This window comes from Aspergillus niger, assembly GCF_000002855.4.
Source record: "Aspergillus niger supercontig An09".
NCBI lineage: Eukaryota > Fungi > Ascomycota > Eurotiomycetes > Eurotiales > Aspergillaceae > Aspergillus > Aspergillus niger.
The window spans coordinates 569,179-585,414 of NT_166525.1; the positions used below are offsets into that span (position 1 = coordinate 569,179).

The 16,236-nt window shown below is 48.3% G+C and overlaps 10 protein-coding genes across 10 annotated transcripts; 7 read left to right on the plus strand and 3 right to left on the minus strand.

The window, feature by feature from the left end:
• Position 1: 1 nt before the first annotated feature.
• On the plus strand, positions 2-429 carry An09g02630 (uncharacterized protein; the record flags this gene model as incomplete). The annotated part of the gene is made up of 3 exons (XM_059749675.1): positions 2-30; positions 88-136; positions 400-429. The coding sequence occupies 3 exons, from the start codon at positions 2-4 to the stop codon at positions 427-429; spliced, it is 108 nt and encodes a 35-aa protein (XP_059601345.1).
• A 465-nt stretch (positions 430-894) lies between these two features.
• On the plus strand, positions 895-2,076 carry An09g02640 (hypothetical protein; the record flags this gene model as incomplete). Its single annotated transcript, XM_059749676.1, has 2 exons — positions 895-959; positions 1,170-2,076. 2 exons carry the CDS (start codon positions 895-897, stop codon positions 2,074-2,076), a joined length of 972 nt encoding a protein of 323 aa, XP_059601346.1.
• Positions 2,077-3,156: 1,080 nt separating this feature from the next.
• An09g02650 (uncharacterized protein) lies at positions 3,157-5,236 on the minus strand (the record flags this gene model as incomplete). The annotated part of the gene is made up of 8 exons (XM_001393541.1): positions 3,157-3,389; positions 3,446-3,551; positions 3,616-3,778; positions 3,831-4,366; positions 4,462-4,506; positions 4,573-4,935; positions 4,978-5,114; positions 5,182-5,236. The coding sequence occupies 8 exons, from the start codon at positions 5,234-5,236 to the stop codon at positions 3,157-3,159; spliced, it is 1,638 nt and encodes a 545-aa protein (XP_001393578.1).
• A 902-nt stretch (positions 5,237-6,138) lies between these two features.
• An09g02660 (hypothetical protein) lies at positions 6,139-7,440 on the plus strand (the record flags this gene model as incomplete). Its single annotated transcript, XM_001393542.1, has 1 exon — positions 6,139-7,440. The coding sequence occupies one exon, from the start codon at positions 6,139-6,141 to the stop codon at positions 7,438-7,440; it is 1,302 nt and encodes a 433-aa protein (XP_001393579.1).
• Positions 7,441-7,713: 273 nt separating this feature from the next.
• On the plus strand, positions 7,714-7,886 carry An09g02670 (uncharacterized protein; the record flags this gene model as incomplete). The annotated part of the gene is made up of 2 exons (XM_059749677.1): positions 7,714-7,716; positions 7,767-7,886. 2 exons carry the CDS (start codon positions 7,714-7,716, stop codon positions 7,884-7,886), a joined length of 123 nt encoding a protein of 40 aa, XP_059601347.1.
• A 705-nt stretch (positions 7,887-8,591) lies between these two features.
• Positions 8,592-10,080, plus strand: An09g02680 (hypothetical protein; the record flags this gene model as incomplete). The annotated part of the gene is made up of 7 exons (XM_059749678.1): positions 8,592-8,619; positions 8,668-8,791; positions 8,892-8,967; positions 9,046-9,134; positions 9,259-9,362; positions 9,469-9,794; positions 9,892-10,080. 7 exons carry the CDS (start codon positions 8,592-8,594, stop codon positions 10,078-10,080), a joined length of 936 nt encoding a protein of 311 aa, XP_059601348.1.
• A 119-nt stretch (positions 10,081-10,199) lies between these two features.
• Positions 10,200-10,722, minus strand: An09g02690 (hypothetical protein; the record flags this gene model as incomplete). Its single annotated transcript, XM_059749679.1, has 3 exons — positions 10,200-10,411; positions 10,601-10,621; positions 10,710-10,722. The coding sequence occupies 3 exons, from the start codon at positions 10,720-10,722 to the stop codon at positions 10,200-10,202; spliced, it is 246 nt and encodes an 81-aa protein (XP_059601349.1).
• Positions 10,723-10,896: 174 nt separating this feature from the next.
• Positions 10,897-12,453, minus strand: An09g02700 (uncharacterized protein; the record flags this gene model as incomplete). Its single annotated transcript, XM_001393546.1, has 5 exons — positions 10,897-11,667; positions 11,718-11,927; positions 11,983-12,044; positions 12,095-12,282; positions 12,350-12,453. The coding sequence occupies 5 exons, from the start codon at positions 12,451-12,453 to the stop codon at positions 10,897-10,899; spliced, it is 1,335 nt and encodes a 444-aa protein (XP_001393583.1).
• Positions 12,454-12,947: 494 nt separating this feature from the next.
• An09g02705 (hypothetical protein) lies at positions 12,948-13,149 on the plus strand (the record flags this gene model as incomplete). The annotated part of the gene is made up of 2 exons (XM_059749681.1): positions 12,948-13,004; positions 13,069-13,149. The coding sequence occupies 2 exons, from the start codon at positions 12,948-12,950 to the stop codon at positions 13,147-13,149; spliced, it is 138 nt and encodes a 45-aa protein (XP_059601350.1).
• A 290-nt stretch (positions 13,150-13,439) lies between these two features.
• On the plus strand, positions 13,440-15,066 carry An09g02710 (uncharacterized protein; the record flags this gene model as incomplete). Its single annotated transcript, XM_001393548.1, has 4 exons — positions 13,440-13,611; positions 13,706-13,809; positions 13,865-13,936; positions 13,996-15,066. 4 exons carry the CDS (start codon positions 13,440-13,442, stop codon positions 15,064-15,066), a joined length of 1,419 nt encoding a protein of 472 aa, XP_001393585.1.
• Between the last annotated feature and the right edge of the window lie 1,170 nt (positions 15,067-16,236).

Sequence of the window (16,236 nt, forward strand, 5' to 3'; positions counted from 1 at the left end):
AATGAGCTGGAAGACTACGAATTTCATTGGGTAAGTTTTGGAGCTTTTCTTCATCTCGAAGATTGCCTCTCTATTAACAACTTGTAGCAACCGGAAATGGCACTGTGATATGGCCTCCTTCCCTACGGAGATATGCGTATGTTCAATACCGAAGGTTGCTTCACTGACGCAATGATATCAGACTAGCCTTCGACATAGGAGGATGACTGCTATGGGCATTCAATGTCGATTTCCTACTGTTGTTAGTCTATCTCCAAGCGTAGCTTTTGCTATGACAAAACTGGACTAGTATACAGTTAAAGGTTGACTTCTGTGTCTTCTATACCTGTCATTGACAGACCCATTCAGCTATCCGGCACAACTAGAAGGAGCGTAAAAGCCAAGTAAAACGATATTTAGGAAATGGGCGAGTACGTCCTAGTAATTTAGGGGAATAAAATCCAGAAACATCCACATCGGGCATTACATAGAAACCGCAGGGTGTGATTCAACGCGATGTAACCACAAGCATGCAGGCTGCATCAATATTGTGATCTGCGGGATAGAGATCTTCCGATATCAATGAAAGGTCCGACAGAGCGTCGTGAAGACCTTCGTACTGCTATTGGAGATTATGGATCCTGACCTCTTCGACGGAGTAGGCAAAGGTAATATAGGGTTCCATCCAAGAAGAGCACAACAGGAGCCGTCTTGGAATGCCAAGCCAGTCGCAAGATTTAATGGCTATGGCATGTCAACGCCATTAGCCATCCCCTTCCATAGAATAAAACCGCGAAAGATGCAATCTTCATTCTGGGAGCGCCCGGCAACATAAAGACGAAGCGAGCGATCTCAGGAGAAGCATTCCAGCTTTGTACATTTGCTGTTGCCAAATTTTGTGGCCTAATTAACCAAATGACTTCTATTTCTGCTGGTGACGATACCACTACGCTGCTTCCTGGCAGGAACCGAAGTGACCAGTATAGCCTGCGAAGTCAATATGTCATCAATTTCTATATTAAGCCTATGTGAATCAAAGTGACCCATGGATGGGAAGAAAAATCCGAGTTCAAGAACTATATCGTCTATTCTTAGTTTCTAATGTTCTGATTGCTGAGTATCTCTTCTACAACCCTCAACATTATATTCAAGTTTTATCATTTGAACACTCCTACCCTATTATCTACCAGTTTACTAGCAAGCTTCCTACCTTTGGAAACTCCGCTGGAGACCATACCATCGCTACCAAAATTCCGCCCGAAACATCTCAGACACCGACTTCCCTCAAAAGCTCCTCTGCATAGGCGACTCTATTCACCCTCTGCCCTGTCAACCAAATCTTCAGTACCCATCTTAACCATCTATAAGATGGCTCCTATCCTCCTCTCCAACAATATCCGTACTCCCTTCAGATACTTGAATCGCATCATCCACCTTCGCAAGGGCGAGGACAAGGGCAAAACCAGAGCCCAGCCCGATCTATCATCAGCCCTAACCCGACTCTTCGCCAACTCTGAGAATGACGATGAGGAATCGTCTATCACCCACATCACGGAGTCTACTTCCCAGATATGGGTCGAAGACCAAGATCCAGCCCTCGTTGACTTACTCGCCACACTCTCCTTTACCATAACGACCAGCACATCCGACAGCTCTACGCTTCTTGCACTTCTTGCTTCTGCCCTCGACATCCTATCCACCTACGCTCAAAATCACAAAGTCAATACTCTTCCAATCTATACCGCCCTCTTGCGTCATCTAGACACCTATACCAGCTATCTCATCTGGGATCATGAGATCCTTCTTACAGATGCAGAAATTATCTTTACCGCCTCCAGTATTCCAACCCCTAAACACCGGGACAACATCATCCTCCAGCTGGAATCCGCATATGTCTCGAACTACGAGACGTGCAAGACGCTAGTAACTCGTCTTAATCAACTAGTTGATATAGAGCTGATGGAACGTGCGGATTGGATATTTCCTCGCCAAATTGGCTGGGTAGAAGTAAGGAGAGAAGTTATAAGGCTTGAAAAGACTCTGAAAGAAATCAGATGGGCTGGCAAGTTGAAAGAAGTTGAATACGTCAATTGCTAAAGTCTTTCTACCCAGCCTCTTCCTCCTTTTACTTCCCTTCCCGCTCCTCTCTCTTCCCCCATCTATTCTGGACGGTGCCAGCCTTTCTCCCTATCCTTCCCTGACTCCAACTCTTTCTCCTTTACTCATCTCTTCCTCTCTTCTCTTTGATACTACCTCAGTAGATTGAGCCATGTACAGGCTCTCTCAGGGCGGGTGGTGGGAAACTTTTGTACCTTTCTTCTTCTTTTACTTTCAAGCTTTATTTCCTACACTCGTGTTTCGAGTTTATCTAAATCAACTACCTATCCTGTGACGTGATACCCATGTACTTAATTACATTGACACTTCGAATGTCAGAACGACTTCAAACAACTTCAAACGTCTACATAGTATAATAACCATTCTGAGATACCCCATGCCCCGCTGCTCATTATCAGTAAATTCTGGAGCACCTGCACTGCTGATGCTAATGGCCATAATAAGTTGATACGTTACACAGTAAGCGAACGTAGTGTGATACAAACAAGGGTTATGGGGTTAGACCGAGACTCCAGCGTGATTGTGGTGTATTGAGTAAGATGGTGTAGCTGAAAGCGCATGAAAACGATGGATGGTCCCTATTTTGTCCAGGGTGGGTGGGTATGGTCAGCGGTGCATAGGTATAATTCATCTCAGCGAGAGAGGTGCATTTAGAAGAGCCTTATAGGTGCGAGCATAAATGAGGGATTTCCCGCTACTGAGAATACGTTAAGGTGTACCCTGGGGCAGAAGGGAGTATGAGACGACTTAAGGGAACTACGCTAATGATGGGTCCATCAGTGTGATCGAAGATCATATGGTGCATATGCCTGCTTCTACTAAGAGGAAAATCAATTCAGTCTGGGTACATAGATAATAAAGGAAGCCTTCCTGAAAGGGGGAAAGTTAAAAAAAAAAAAAAAAAAAAAAAAAAAAAAAAAAAATTAAACATTAAACATTAAACATTAAACATTAAGAAGATAAGTGAAACTTGAAAAATGAAAGAGAGAGAAAGAGCGCATCTAGACCGAGGTATGAACCGATGTAAGCAAAGCAAATAGCGAAATCAATCAGGCTCCTTCAATGCCATGGTGACATATCCGTTACCAAATGGTCCTCGGTGTTTACCTCCTCCCACTCTTTGTCGGTTCGAATGCTCAACTTCCACCTCATGCGGTCACGAACGTCGGTGTAAACCGTCCACGATGCCAAGCACTCGTACCAAAAAATTGCTTCGGCATCCGGGGGATAATACACCCCGCAACGGGCTTTATCGGGGATGTTGAGCTTGAGCTCACCAATCGCCTGGACGCCTAGATGATATTAGCTCACAGATCCATTTATCTTTGGGCAGAGACGTGAGACTGACGGTTTGGCATTTCCGTGAAACGGCGGATAAGGACTGATTGTACACATTGCCCAGCCTCCACGGCGAGCCACAAGTGCACGCTTCCCTCTTGTCTTATTGCTCGACCCTGTAAGAATACAGACGATCAGAAAAAGAAACTGACCCTAACATGGGGTCAAAACGCTCCGTACCGAGTGAATCACACAAAAGGCATGTTTTCTTGGGGGTTCAAGCCCTGTTGCCCGCATTTCAATTACGGGTGCGGCCAATTCGTAGCCCCAGATGCTCTGGTACTGCATGTGGGCAGAGACCATACTTCCACGCAGCGCCAGCCCGTAGGCTACGGCAGTGATACTGCCATGTTCAGGTTAGCACCGCCAGTTCTGGCAAGGGGAAAGAAACCTACGCATCGTTGCCCTTTAGATGGCGCAGAGTCGGCCGTTCGGCCTCATCAATGTCTTGCAGGCGGCGTTTGACTTCCTTCCTCAAATAGACTGATTGACTGAAACCACCCACGAGGACGACTTGGGTCACATTGCACGCAGATATGTGGTGCAAAATGGCATTGGTGATTGACCTCACGACAGGATCGAATGCTTTGTCGACCGAAGCCCTAGTGAACGTGAAATGACTGGTCTGCTCGTTAAATTGAATTGACGGCTTGTACTTGCATTGGCTCTTATACTGCGGGGTAAATGGGAGGTACACAACAGGAGCCTCGTCGCCAGAGAAGCCATGCTTGGCTTCAAGGGCGCGATCCAAGGCCATGGCAGCCACCTGGCCCTTTCCGATTGGCAGATTAAGTGTCGTGCGAATGTGACGCATGAACGAGGCCTCAATCAAATGACTGCCGTGCTTCATCGTACTCTTCTCACTTAGCGGATGAAAGAGTAAGTGGTGCGGCTCGTTTGTTGTTGTGGATACACGAAATACAGTGTAATCCTGACCTTGGTCAGTTCAGGCCATAAATAGTGAAGGTCTCACCGAGCGAAGGGCTGGGGAGGGGGGTGGTTGATGAGAGACAAGGGTGCACTTACGCAGGTCACGCCACCTAAATCACATACCAACACACGGTCCCCAACCTGGGCACAAAGAAGATCAGCCATTCAGTCGGTGGTTATCCATGCGGTCATGCCGCTACTGCTTACCTTAGCGAGACCTTCCTCCTCAAGTTGGCTAGCCACCCGTATAGCGGCTGCTTTGGCCTCTGAAGTATAGAAAACTCGATCGGCGCCATCCTCGAAACGAGCCTCCCGGATCGCACTTTGCATCATCTTGTCGCCCTCTACCGTCCAGCAGTCCGGCATTGCAAAGTACCAGTCAATAGGGGGGAGTTGGCTGAGTCCAATGTCTTGGAGGATGGTTTGATCCGCGCGAAATGCGTCGCCCGGGGCCCCCAGGAAATCTCTGATAGCATCCTGGGGCTGTATCGCGTTTCTGCCGACGCCGGGAAGTTTGGCATTTCCAAATATTTCCCAGTCCACTAACTCAGTCGAGGGGACCCCAGCAACCTGTAACTTTAGCAGGACCAAATGGTCATCTTGTCGACCTACCTTGTGGCCCCAGCGGTGCAGATTCTGGGTATGAGGATGGTAAGAGACCAAGGTTGGGATGATTGAGTCGCGGCCATTCGGACGCCATTCCTTGATAGTCCGGTTGTTTCGGCAATGATATGTCACAACTAACGAGCCTTCAGAACCGGGGTAGAGTAAAGTGATCAAGGGGGACATCGTTCAAAGCAGACAGCGATTACTTACCACACTTTGTCACGCCAAAATCAACCCCTGCAACAAGGCGTGGCTGTTCAGCCATTTTGCCCAAGGGATCAGTGGTTCAGAAAGAGTTGGAATAAAGGTGATAGACTGTGCGAAGAAATGAAGGAGGAAAGTATTAGGGCAAAGTTGAAAAATAATTGTTGCCATGACCTGACATAGATTGTATGGGGCCATTAACTGAGAAAGAAGAGTAAGCCCTGCCCTTTTTAAATCCTGTGTCTCTCCAAGTTCTCTTATGCCAGCAGACCACCTGTTATTCAACTATAAGCCTGATTTAGCTTGTCTGGCGTATTTCTGCATCTACGTCTTTTGCTTTTTCTGTGTTTCGTATGTCTCTGTTGTTGTCGGTGTGTAGAACTCTGCCTCATTTCCTGTGACACGCAGTCTCTTTAGAAGAGTACTCCCCATACAAAGAAGGTTTTTCCACATATGAGTAGGAGAATGTTGGAGCACAGAACGGATAAAATGAAGATAAGAAATGTTATAAAATTATAGTAACAATTACAACAATACTAGAACTAGCAAAGGGTTAATGATCATCGTAATGGCTGAACGACAATGAGACGAGATGTTGCTGAAAGGAGATGTAAGATGTAATACGAGAAGAGGAAATGCCAGACAAAAAGGAGGAAGTAAAAAACGGTAAAGTTGAGATACCAGGCGTCACAAAGAGCACAGAAGCGAGCAAGAACTTAGAGAAAGAAATAACTTTCCAATAAAGGATGGCCAGGAATGCGAAACCTTAACTGAGCGGAAGGCAGGCATTCCTGATCTGTCTTTTTACCTCTCTCTTCTTCAATCCCCCCCACCCCTGCCACTCTTTCTATTACGTGCAAGTGAAACCGATATTTTACATATTTTACTTCCCCTACTCATCCCCTATACCTCGTTTACCTGTCTCATAATCTATCTTCCTCACCGGTCATCTGTCTAATAAACATGGCCAGGACCAAACAGGCCCGACAGCCTGAGCGAAGGAGTGAAGAGCGAAAGCCCTCTCAGGATGATAAGTCTGAGACAGAAGAACGTGTTTACGGTCCCGGTACCTACTTCTTATCACGGGAAGAATACTACGATGTGCTGGCGCAATGCAATTTGATGGAGGAGAATGCATGCTCCCAGCGATGCATTCTCGACCTCGTCAGTGCACGATTCAACCATCTGAACATCACTATTCGCACTTGGACTCACACATGGACACGTCTCGAATCAATGTCGCACCTCCAACCGGACGAGAAGCACGAGATCATCACTAGCCTTGATGGCTACTGTGTCCAGGAAGACTGGGACAGTATCCACTCTCTTCTTCCACCGGGAACTCGTGAGAATATGGGCCCCGTCCTCGGCGCTACCATGCTCTACCAATTTATCTTTTCTAAACTCATCGACTCTCCTTTCTGGTTCTTGGATGGAAAGATAAGCCCCACCGATGTTGATGGTGACCCTCAGTTCCACCTTCGCCTTCAATATTTGTACGAGAGAATCCGGGAAGCCTCTGTCTACAAGGCCGCCTGGTGGAAATCAGTCACTATCGGCGAATGCAATGCCCGCAGCGCCTTCGACAACAATCCCGCCAATACAGGGCTGGCACAGGGTACTGCGGTTCAACGTAAAGCAATGGTGAAGTCTTTGACTGATGAGTTGCTTGGACGCCGGGTCTTCCAACTTCTTCTCCGCCCATTGGAGTATAAGGAAGATGTATCTCTCCGCCATGAACAGCTCCACCGAATTCTTCAAGACGCTGTTGATACGATTCTCTACACTGAGGGAGGGATGTTTGGCAATACTACGGTAGAACGGCTTCCGGATCTTCCTGTCTTCATCCACAAGTCAGACAGATCGATACCCCATATGCATCACTTCACCAGTCCTCAGATTACTCCGACTTTCGCGGCTTTAGATGGGGGCCGGGCCCTGATCGTTACTCGTCCGGGTCTTGTTTACTCACAGATGCAATCTCTGGGCCGCGGTCGCAACTTCCCTCCTGAGCGAGTGATGAAGGCGGAGGTGTTAGCGGAAGTGAAAAGGCCGACGAAGGGAAGGGTCTCTCGGAAAGGGTCAGCATCCGGTGTTGCGAAAACGACAAAGGGGAAATGGGGCCCACGAGCAAAGAAGGTTAGCGCCACTTCAAGTGCAGTCGATGCGAAAGATGACAACGAGGAACATGGAGAAGACAAGGAGGAAAGCGGACCTCTCGGGAAGCAGATGCCGCCGCTGAGGAAGACATTCTGGCGTCAGTGAGCGATATACGCGTTTGGGTTCTCTTATCATTTGATCTGTTATTGCTGTTGATATTAGAGATTTTGCTTCTCATGTATCCTTTGCAAGAATTTTTTTTTTTTTTTTTTTTTTTTTTTGTGTTTGTGTGTGTGTGTGTGTGTGTGTGGGAAGTGATGGCTTGCGGGTAATAAATTGTTGTATATCATTTCAAGTTACTATTTCAGTTGTATCGCTCTTATACTCGACTATATATCGTGGTTTAGACCAATTCGATCTTTAGAACACTAAACCACCATGGTGTGAATATGCGTAGGTATTATTGACATCGTTATGCTTCTTGTATCCAGAAACCACCTTCACTGAACTTCAATCTTCTAACCTTCATTCTGGTAAAGCCTTCTTCTGTCCTTTTGCTCTATCTTCCCCCAGAAGATCCCTACATCCATACTACTGCAGTGCCAGCATAGTTAGGTAAATTAGGTGGCTAAACTGATATACTAAATACAAATCGCTTGTCAGCACGGGAAGTATTTCCTGACTACGATTGGGCTGTCATTTTGACTGGCACCTGAAACCACTGAAATACTCATATCGGAAAACTTTCGTCTTCATCAAACCGAAGTATTCCTGTTACCTTACAAGATGTGATAAACCTCGTCACAGTCCATATAGAATACAATACCTTATGTTCCCCCAATCCATTCCAGGAATGAATACGCGAAAAGCCGGGCGAGTGCCTCTGCGGTGCCTATGACGTGCTGACCTGGTTTCAGATTTGCCGTCCATCATCTGTCAATAAATCCAGGAATATGTACAATCAGTGACGCTAGCGACGGGCAATTCTCAACCGGGCCACTGGAAAGGTTAAGGTATAAACCAATGGGTTTCTCCAAAATACGGTGGTACAAATTCACAAGCCGACCGTACTAGGTGGGAGAGAAAGAGAGAGATAGACTCCAGGCTTCAGACTAACGGAAGCCTTCTCCATCAGAAAAGGGGTATTAAGATGAAATAAGGTGGCCGATGCCCTCGTATGATGATCCGTCTCTAGATACTGAAGGAGAATATGCTTTTAGTTTTTGAGTTGGGGCCATCTGAATCAGGGGGTTGTAATCGTCAGGTTTGCAAAGAGTGCACCTCCCGAGCAGGGACGCCACGATTTCTGGCCCATCATGGTCTGGGAAACGCTAGCAAAAGAAGGTTTGTTGCGATGTGACCGGCTCGCTTGGGTGCTGCTTTCACTTACAGGTCAAAAAGCATGTTCATCTCTGGGAGCCCGAGGGTGTATGAGGCAGACGCCACGCTCATTATTGGTATCGCGGGTTTCACCGGACTGTGGCATCATGGGCAATCAGCTTCCCGTCCCGACAAGGTTTGACAGGCGTTTGTCCTATTGCTCGTAAGCTGGCCTGTGTTCGTGTGATGGATTGAATGGTTGTTCGTCATCAAGCAATGTTTGGAAGAAGCTTCAGGCCCCCAGATGAACGAGACCAAATGGGGAAAACGGTGAGCAGACGTGAGCCCAAGGAGAGGGTTTCCACGCTTCTCGTATAGGTCTCAGAGGTACTTAACGGTACCAAATGGGCATAGATACCCCGGTGAAAGTGAAGGTACAGAGTCTGATAGATCAGAAACCATATTGTCAACCATGCTGTCGACCCAGGGCACCTGCCATTTCTCCTGGTCATCGCTATTGTTGTTCCTATTGATTTCCCGTATTTAATCATGGACTACTCTTGAGGTTGTCAGTATAAGCACGTTATGGGCGTGGGTATTTTCTTTTCGCTTTTCTTTTTCCTTTTTTTACCCCTCCCTACTGGCCTTCCCGTTTCGTCAGAGGGAAGCGTGGCTTGACAGCGATTCCCCTGCAGAAGTCACTTCGGAAGCCAGCCAAGACCTTGTAAACAGGTCATTCATAATGTTTGCTTTCTGGCGTCAAGCCTGTATTGTGTGTCGTAGCTCGGAATAAGGTAGCATATCCGACTAGCAAGCCTGCCACATTCTCTTGATCCGGACAGGATGCAAGCTAGACGGTGGATTAGAGTGAAGGGGGCGATCTTGGAAAGTATAATGCAGGGGTGTGTGATGGACAGGATTTTGGTCTCATTCTGTGTATATCTGCTTACGCTTACACACATTCTTCCAACGCAGCCTACCCATTTTCTCATGCCCAAAGCCCGCAAGTTCACAATCATGAGTTTGTTCGCCCTTCTTTCTCTGCAGGTAGCCAAAATGGCCCTATCATCCCAGACCTTGCAGGACAGGTTACGTTGGGCGGACTTTCCACACCTATAGTCTCCTGCCCCCGGCCCGTCATTGCTGCCTGCGTGGCTGTGACATCAACAGTCTTCCAGGTCGTGTCTATCGTTCCGGTGGTCTGATCAATGTCAATTCAAGACTGCCAAGGAACAGATCAACAACATCATCTGAACACATTCAATTACAACAGCTGATCCGCCAGAGCTTCCTCAGCAAGTCCCACCTACCGGAACCTACGTTGTCTCTAGGGAAATCGCTGTCAAGCCACGCTTCCCTCCCTCACCCCTCCAATGGGTGATACTCTCGGGCCAAGCCCCATCTTCGCCATATCACGCCTTTCTCATCTGGGTATGCCAAGAGGAGACAGCTACAACACCTGTTCCTGAACGTGCTCCGGGTTGAAGACATCATCCGCAGGCTCGCCCTCACCATACGTCAGCCGTGCCTTGAGAATCATTCAATTTATTTTGTCTGACTGTGATGGATGAGATACCCGGTGGAGGTGGAAAGACAAGACACGTTCATGGTAGTATATCGTGGGCCTTGGAATGGGAGACGCGGCAAGATCCTGTCCGCGAGGGCTCGCTGATCACACCCTGATCTTCGGCTTGAGGGAGTTTGGAAGGGCTCTGTGGATGTGCGGACATATCGGGGATGAGGTGCGGTTCACTGTTAGCACCTTCACATCGTAACTCTTTGGCTGGTCGTCGGGGTAGATTGTTGTTCACTGGTTCTAGCCGATGGTTTCGCAGGAGATATACTAATTATTGGCTTGCCATACAACTAGTAGTAAGCTCACAATAAAATATTGGCGATATTAGCTTAGTTGGTTGTCTACATCGGTGTTCAACTGGCAGATACAATTCCTGGCGATACATAATTCGTCCAATTGAGTGCACTCTGGTTTGTCTACCAGACGAACCGGAACTTAGCAAGGTCACCCCTGTTTAATCGTGTAAGCGAGAAACTAGAGCAGTAGTAGCACATCAACTGCAGCCTGGAGACTTTCGTGACCATCCTCACTATCTTACCTTGCGCTGCCATATCTGAACGTCTCGGTGAGCAAATATTCGTCTCACAAAATATATCATGGAAGTGGCATTATAAATGTTTCTCTATATGCTAAACAGGTTGTGCGGCTATAAACATCAGAGAAAGCCAGCCACTTAACTTCTCCATGATTTAAGCAGACAAAAAGCGTCGATTATGATGACAGCTCTATCGTAACCCATTCACGCCATCCTGGAACTGATGCAAATCATATTCCTCAGGATATGTCTCCAATATCCTCTTCAGCTCCTTCATCTGAGCCTCCGCCTCCTCTGTCAACTCGTCATAAACCCCCTCAAACGCTTCCCTCAATGGGGGCTTCTTCTCCCGCTCTGCCTCCCCAAACTCCCTGAGCACCTCCTTTCGAATCTTATCGCGCGTTTCCCGCTCTAGATCTTCACTCCAGTGACCTTCATTTTCCAACCACTTCCGCAACCGGATAATTGGGTTATCACGCCGTTTCCAGTCCTCGACTTCAACCCTTGCCCGGTACGCAAAGCTATCATCGCTGGTGCTGTGGTGCGATACACGGTAACTCATTGCTTCGATGAGGACGGGTTTACCTCCGTCTTGGAGCGCGAGGCGACGAGCTTCACGCATTGCCTCGTAGACGGCGAAGATGTCGTTGCCGTCCACCCGGATGGTGTCAATGCCGTAGCCAACACCGCGGCTAGCGATACCGTCGCCCCGGTATTGTTCTAGTGTAGGGGTGGAGATCGCATACCCATTGTTGCGGCAGATGAACACCACGGGACAGGACCGCGTCGCGGCTATATTCAAGCCCGCATGGAAGTCACCTTCGCTGGCGGCTCCTTCGCCGAAATAGCAGGCAACGATTCGCGCCGGGGTATCGGGGTTCTGGAGTGATTGTAACTTGAGAGCGTAGGCAGCACCGGATGCTTGGGGTATTTGGGTTGCAAGCGGGGAGGAGATTGTGTGCTAGGTATAGTTAGGTAATGGCTGCGCGGTTATGTGTGGAGGAGACGAACTGTTCGGGGATAGTTGCACCCATAATGTACTGGCATGTTACGGCCCTTGCTGTTGTCGAATCTATTGGCAAACAGTTGGCTCATGAAGTTTTTCAGGGTGAAGCCTCGTTGCTGGAAGACGCCTGCTTCGCGGTACTGGGCGAATACTACGTCGTCTGGGGTTAAGGCTGCGGCGGATCCGACACTGATCCCTTCTTCGCCGGCGGATACCTAACAAAGTCAGCTTCAGTAATTATGGAGACTTTTATAACAGTAATAGGCATACCATATAGAAGCTCAGTCGACCCTGCCGTTGCGCTTCAAACATGATGACGTCCATGACACTGACTGGCTGCTGTCAGATCCAGAGCGGTAGCATGATATCTATGTAACCCAACCTGTCAACATGTTCTTGTACCATGCCAGAATCTCTTCCTTTGGCACGTCGATGGACTTGCGCGACTTGTCGACCAGTACTCCGTCGGAGTCCATGACTCGGTACGTAGGGATATTGGACATTTCGGTAGGGTTGATGAAGGTCATATCGGTAGTGAATTTGCTATTGATAGCCCCTGGAAACCGGACACTGCTACTGTCAGCTTCGCCCATATTCTCTGCTATCTGAGCTGGTTATCTTATGTGAGTGACCTTACCGATCCGATCCAGGGCGCTGCGATATAGAATTGCTCCATCGCCGAGGGACCCTCGAAAGTGGTTGTGAAGAACGCAAAAAACGTGCAGACCGTAGAGACTGCATATTGAGAATATTATGGGAGAGGAGGGCCAGCCCTGGGTGTTCAGGAAGTGCGATGGCCTCACCTCATGATAGAAGGGCGTTATTCTTAACTCGAGGAATGCTGGGAATGCGGAGGCCGGCTGGCGTCGGTCCTGAGCGCGGGTGTCTTCCCCACCCGCCGATAGCCGAACTGGGGTAGAGCTTTAGGCTGTATCCACGCTGCGATAAGCGGCCTGATACTGTAGATATGACTCCGTACGGCAAATGATGTCAGAAGGCAGGAAACATCAAATTTCCTGCTCATCGCAGTCTGAAAAGTGCTTTTTCCTACTCAGTACGGAGCAAGGTTATTCCACGACTAACTTGGAGCTCCAGCAAGGGACTCCAGAGCTTATTAAGCATCAACATCCCAGCTTCATTAAAATGGAAGTATAAGGCTCCAAGATCGACCTAAACCCAACATCGACCGGGGGCACTCTTGAGAAGAGTTATCTATATAGGCTCACTAATAGTATATGGCTCTTCTCTTACTCTCGGTTCTGCAGTTCTCTTTGGATAACTTTTTGACCACCGTTACGTGCCTCATTAGAAGGAATGCCTTTACACATCCGTGCAACTGGAGCTAATAAGCACTAGGTGATCAAAAAGGAAACCAACATCCCAGCGAAGATAGTTATACCTCACTTCTTCATACTCAAAGCTGTAAAGAGAGAATAAAGCGAAAGCCAATCCAACTGGCTGTGATGTATAGATCGGTGCGCACGTGCCATGTTCCTATGGCGGAAGAACTAGCGGCCCGAAGTGCGGGCGGAAGTGGAAATGCGGAGTAGCATCACGTGCAATTATGCTGCTCATCGGCTATCGTCGGGGGCCGGCGTACCTGGATAACAACAGGGTATTACTTACATACTCCCCATCATCCATCCTGCAGCCGGAATGCTACATCTGACTCCCTCCTTTCGTGTGTTCTCACTTTTCCGCACGTCAAAGCCGACGCCGGGTTGAACATGAATATTTTGCGCTCGACTGGGAGCTTGTCCCGGGTTCTCCAGCTATGCCACGGCCCTAGGACCTTGCCATCGATCCGGTGCCAGGCACGACCTCTTCCTCGTCGGAGATTCCATGCCGCCGCCTCACTGTGGGGTGTAAAGTCTCAGGTATTGAAAGATGTCGGTGAAGGTAAGGCATTCTTGTCCAAATGACCATCTTCTTATCCCTTCATCGCTACCCATTAGCCTTCTATTGTCGGTTGTTTACATTGCATTTCCCACAGGGATAACGGAGGTCCAAATAATCCAGTGGTACGTTGAGGAGGGAGCGTACATTGAAGAGTGGAAGCCACTCTGTCAATATCAGTCAGATAAAGCGGTTGATGATGTCGGTTCCCGTGTTCTTGAAAGACTTGCTCTTGACATAAAGCTAATGATCATAGATCACCTCGAGATATGAGGGCGTTGTTAAGAAGCTCCACTTTCAAGCAGACGACACTGTCCCGACGGGAAAGGTAAGCATGGCTACAATCCGAACTTAAGATAGGCTTGCTCATTGTCAAATCTTATCTAGGCGCTCTGCGATATAGAAGTTGAGAACGGGAAATATCCGGATGATAACCCGCCACCGGTTCCAAAGACAGAACCGATAGAACCAACACCGGCCAGGTCTCCTCCCACAGAAACTCAACCACCGCAACCCATACAAACTGCTCCATCTACACCAGTAAACGGCATCACGAATAACGGGCCAAAATCGCGGCATGCAACACTCGCTACCCCGGCGGTTCGCGGAATGCTGAAAATTCACAATGTGAACATTGAAGATGTACAAGGAACAGGCAAGGATGGGCGCGTCCTCAAGGAAGATGTCCAGCGCTTTATCGCCGAGCGGGATCAAGCACCTTCAGCACAGCTTACTGCCCCGGGGGTGCAAGAAGAGACCGCTGTCAAACTCACACCAATCCAAAGTCAGATGTTTAAGAACATGACGAACTCCCTCAGCATCCCGCAATTCCTCTACGCCGACGAACTCAACGTTAATAACGTAATGGCTATTAGAAAGAGGCTGGCCAACGACCCCAAAGACCCTAAAAAGATCAGTCTGCTCTCTTTCGTCATCAAGGCCATGTCCCTCGCTTTAAATGACTACCCGCTTCTCAACGCGAAGATCGATACCACTGATCCCGCCAAACCACAGTTGATCATGCGAGCAAAACACAACATCGGTGTCGCCATGGACACCCCTCAGGGCTTGCTAGTCCCCAACATCAAGGACGTGGGCAATTTATCGATTCTAGATATTGCCGCTGAAATCCTACGCTTGAACGCACTCGCAAAAGAAAGAAAGCTCACACCCGCAGACCTCAGCGGTGGCACAATCACTGCTTCCAATATCGGGAACATTGGAGGTACATACGTCGCGCCAGTAGTCATACCAAATGAGATGGCCATCCTCGGCATTGGCAAGTCCCGAACAGTGCCCATCTTTGATGAAGCTGGTCAGGTTACGAAAGGCGAGCTCGTGAACTTTAGCTGGAGTGCCGACCACCGAGTGGTGGATGGCGCCACGATGGCCCGGATGGCTAATCGGGTTCGGGAACTCGTTGAGTCGCCGGAGCAGATGCTGTTGAATTTGCGATAGCTTATACATAGAACTCCCCATGTGGGATTCTTGCATCCGCGATAATGACTAGCGCTTGCTGAATGCCACATAGCATAGATGTCTGCAGATGAAACAAACATTTTCGCCCAGCCTAGCCTAGAGCAAGTTGGGTTATCAAACATCACTCTTCACACCCAACTCTTATCGAGTAAGAGATAGCAAATTATCTGGAAACAAATATGATGGTTAATCAACGGAGCCAAGTCTCAGATGGGATACATATAACCTCCGCCAAATAACCACCAATACGTCCTAGTAGCGGATGGTGAATATTTGAGTAGTGAGCACCAAGTGGGTGAATTCCCATCCACGCTACCGAGAAATAACTGCACTACTCTAGCGTCTCCCCACGGCCTGAGGGCTTACGTGTTTCTATCCTAGACCAAGGTCCAGTACTAGGAAGAGCCCAACGTCCGCCGAACTGAGCGACCGGCCTATCTGCAGCATTTTTTTTTGTATAGGATATCAAATCACTTTATTCTGATATGCTTTCTTAGTCTATTCTTAACTCCGCGTGGGCGGGTGCACGCCACGCCGGAGGTTCTGGAGGCTGACTCCCAGCTATCCAGCCAAACAATTCTATATACAACACTAGAAGTCACAGCATCACAGTCTTTTCCGCCCGATGTATGATTCGGCTCGCTATCACTTCATTGCGACAATACCGTATGGTGGCGATTCCGCTTCCATGGTGCTGGCTGATATGTTCACTGGCTTCAAGGGTTGCTCGCATCAGCCAGGCTCTGTTGCAAGGACGCCATGAAGGAGGGCGGTGGCTAATCAACAGTTCGAATGTCGGTTTAATATATGCCAGAGATGCATGCTATGCTGTTAGAGGCGCACAAGCCAAACTGTCTTCAAAAGATGCCATCTATCCACAATGTACCATCGTCTCACGGGTCGTTTCTCATCACAGCTTCGAAGATCAATAGCAGAAGTGGGCAGATTTATGTACTGAAAATAAAAAGTACTAGGATTGCCCTAGCACGCGCTGATGCGGATGCCTGAATGATAAACCTTGGTATCACGTCCTAAGCCCGAGCATGGACAAATGCCAAAAAGAAAAAGAGAAAAAAGAAAAGAAGAAAGTATCAATACAAGAAACCGAAAGTAGTGGAGCATTGCGGTCGTGAAACGAGGAAAGGCATT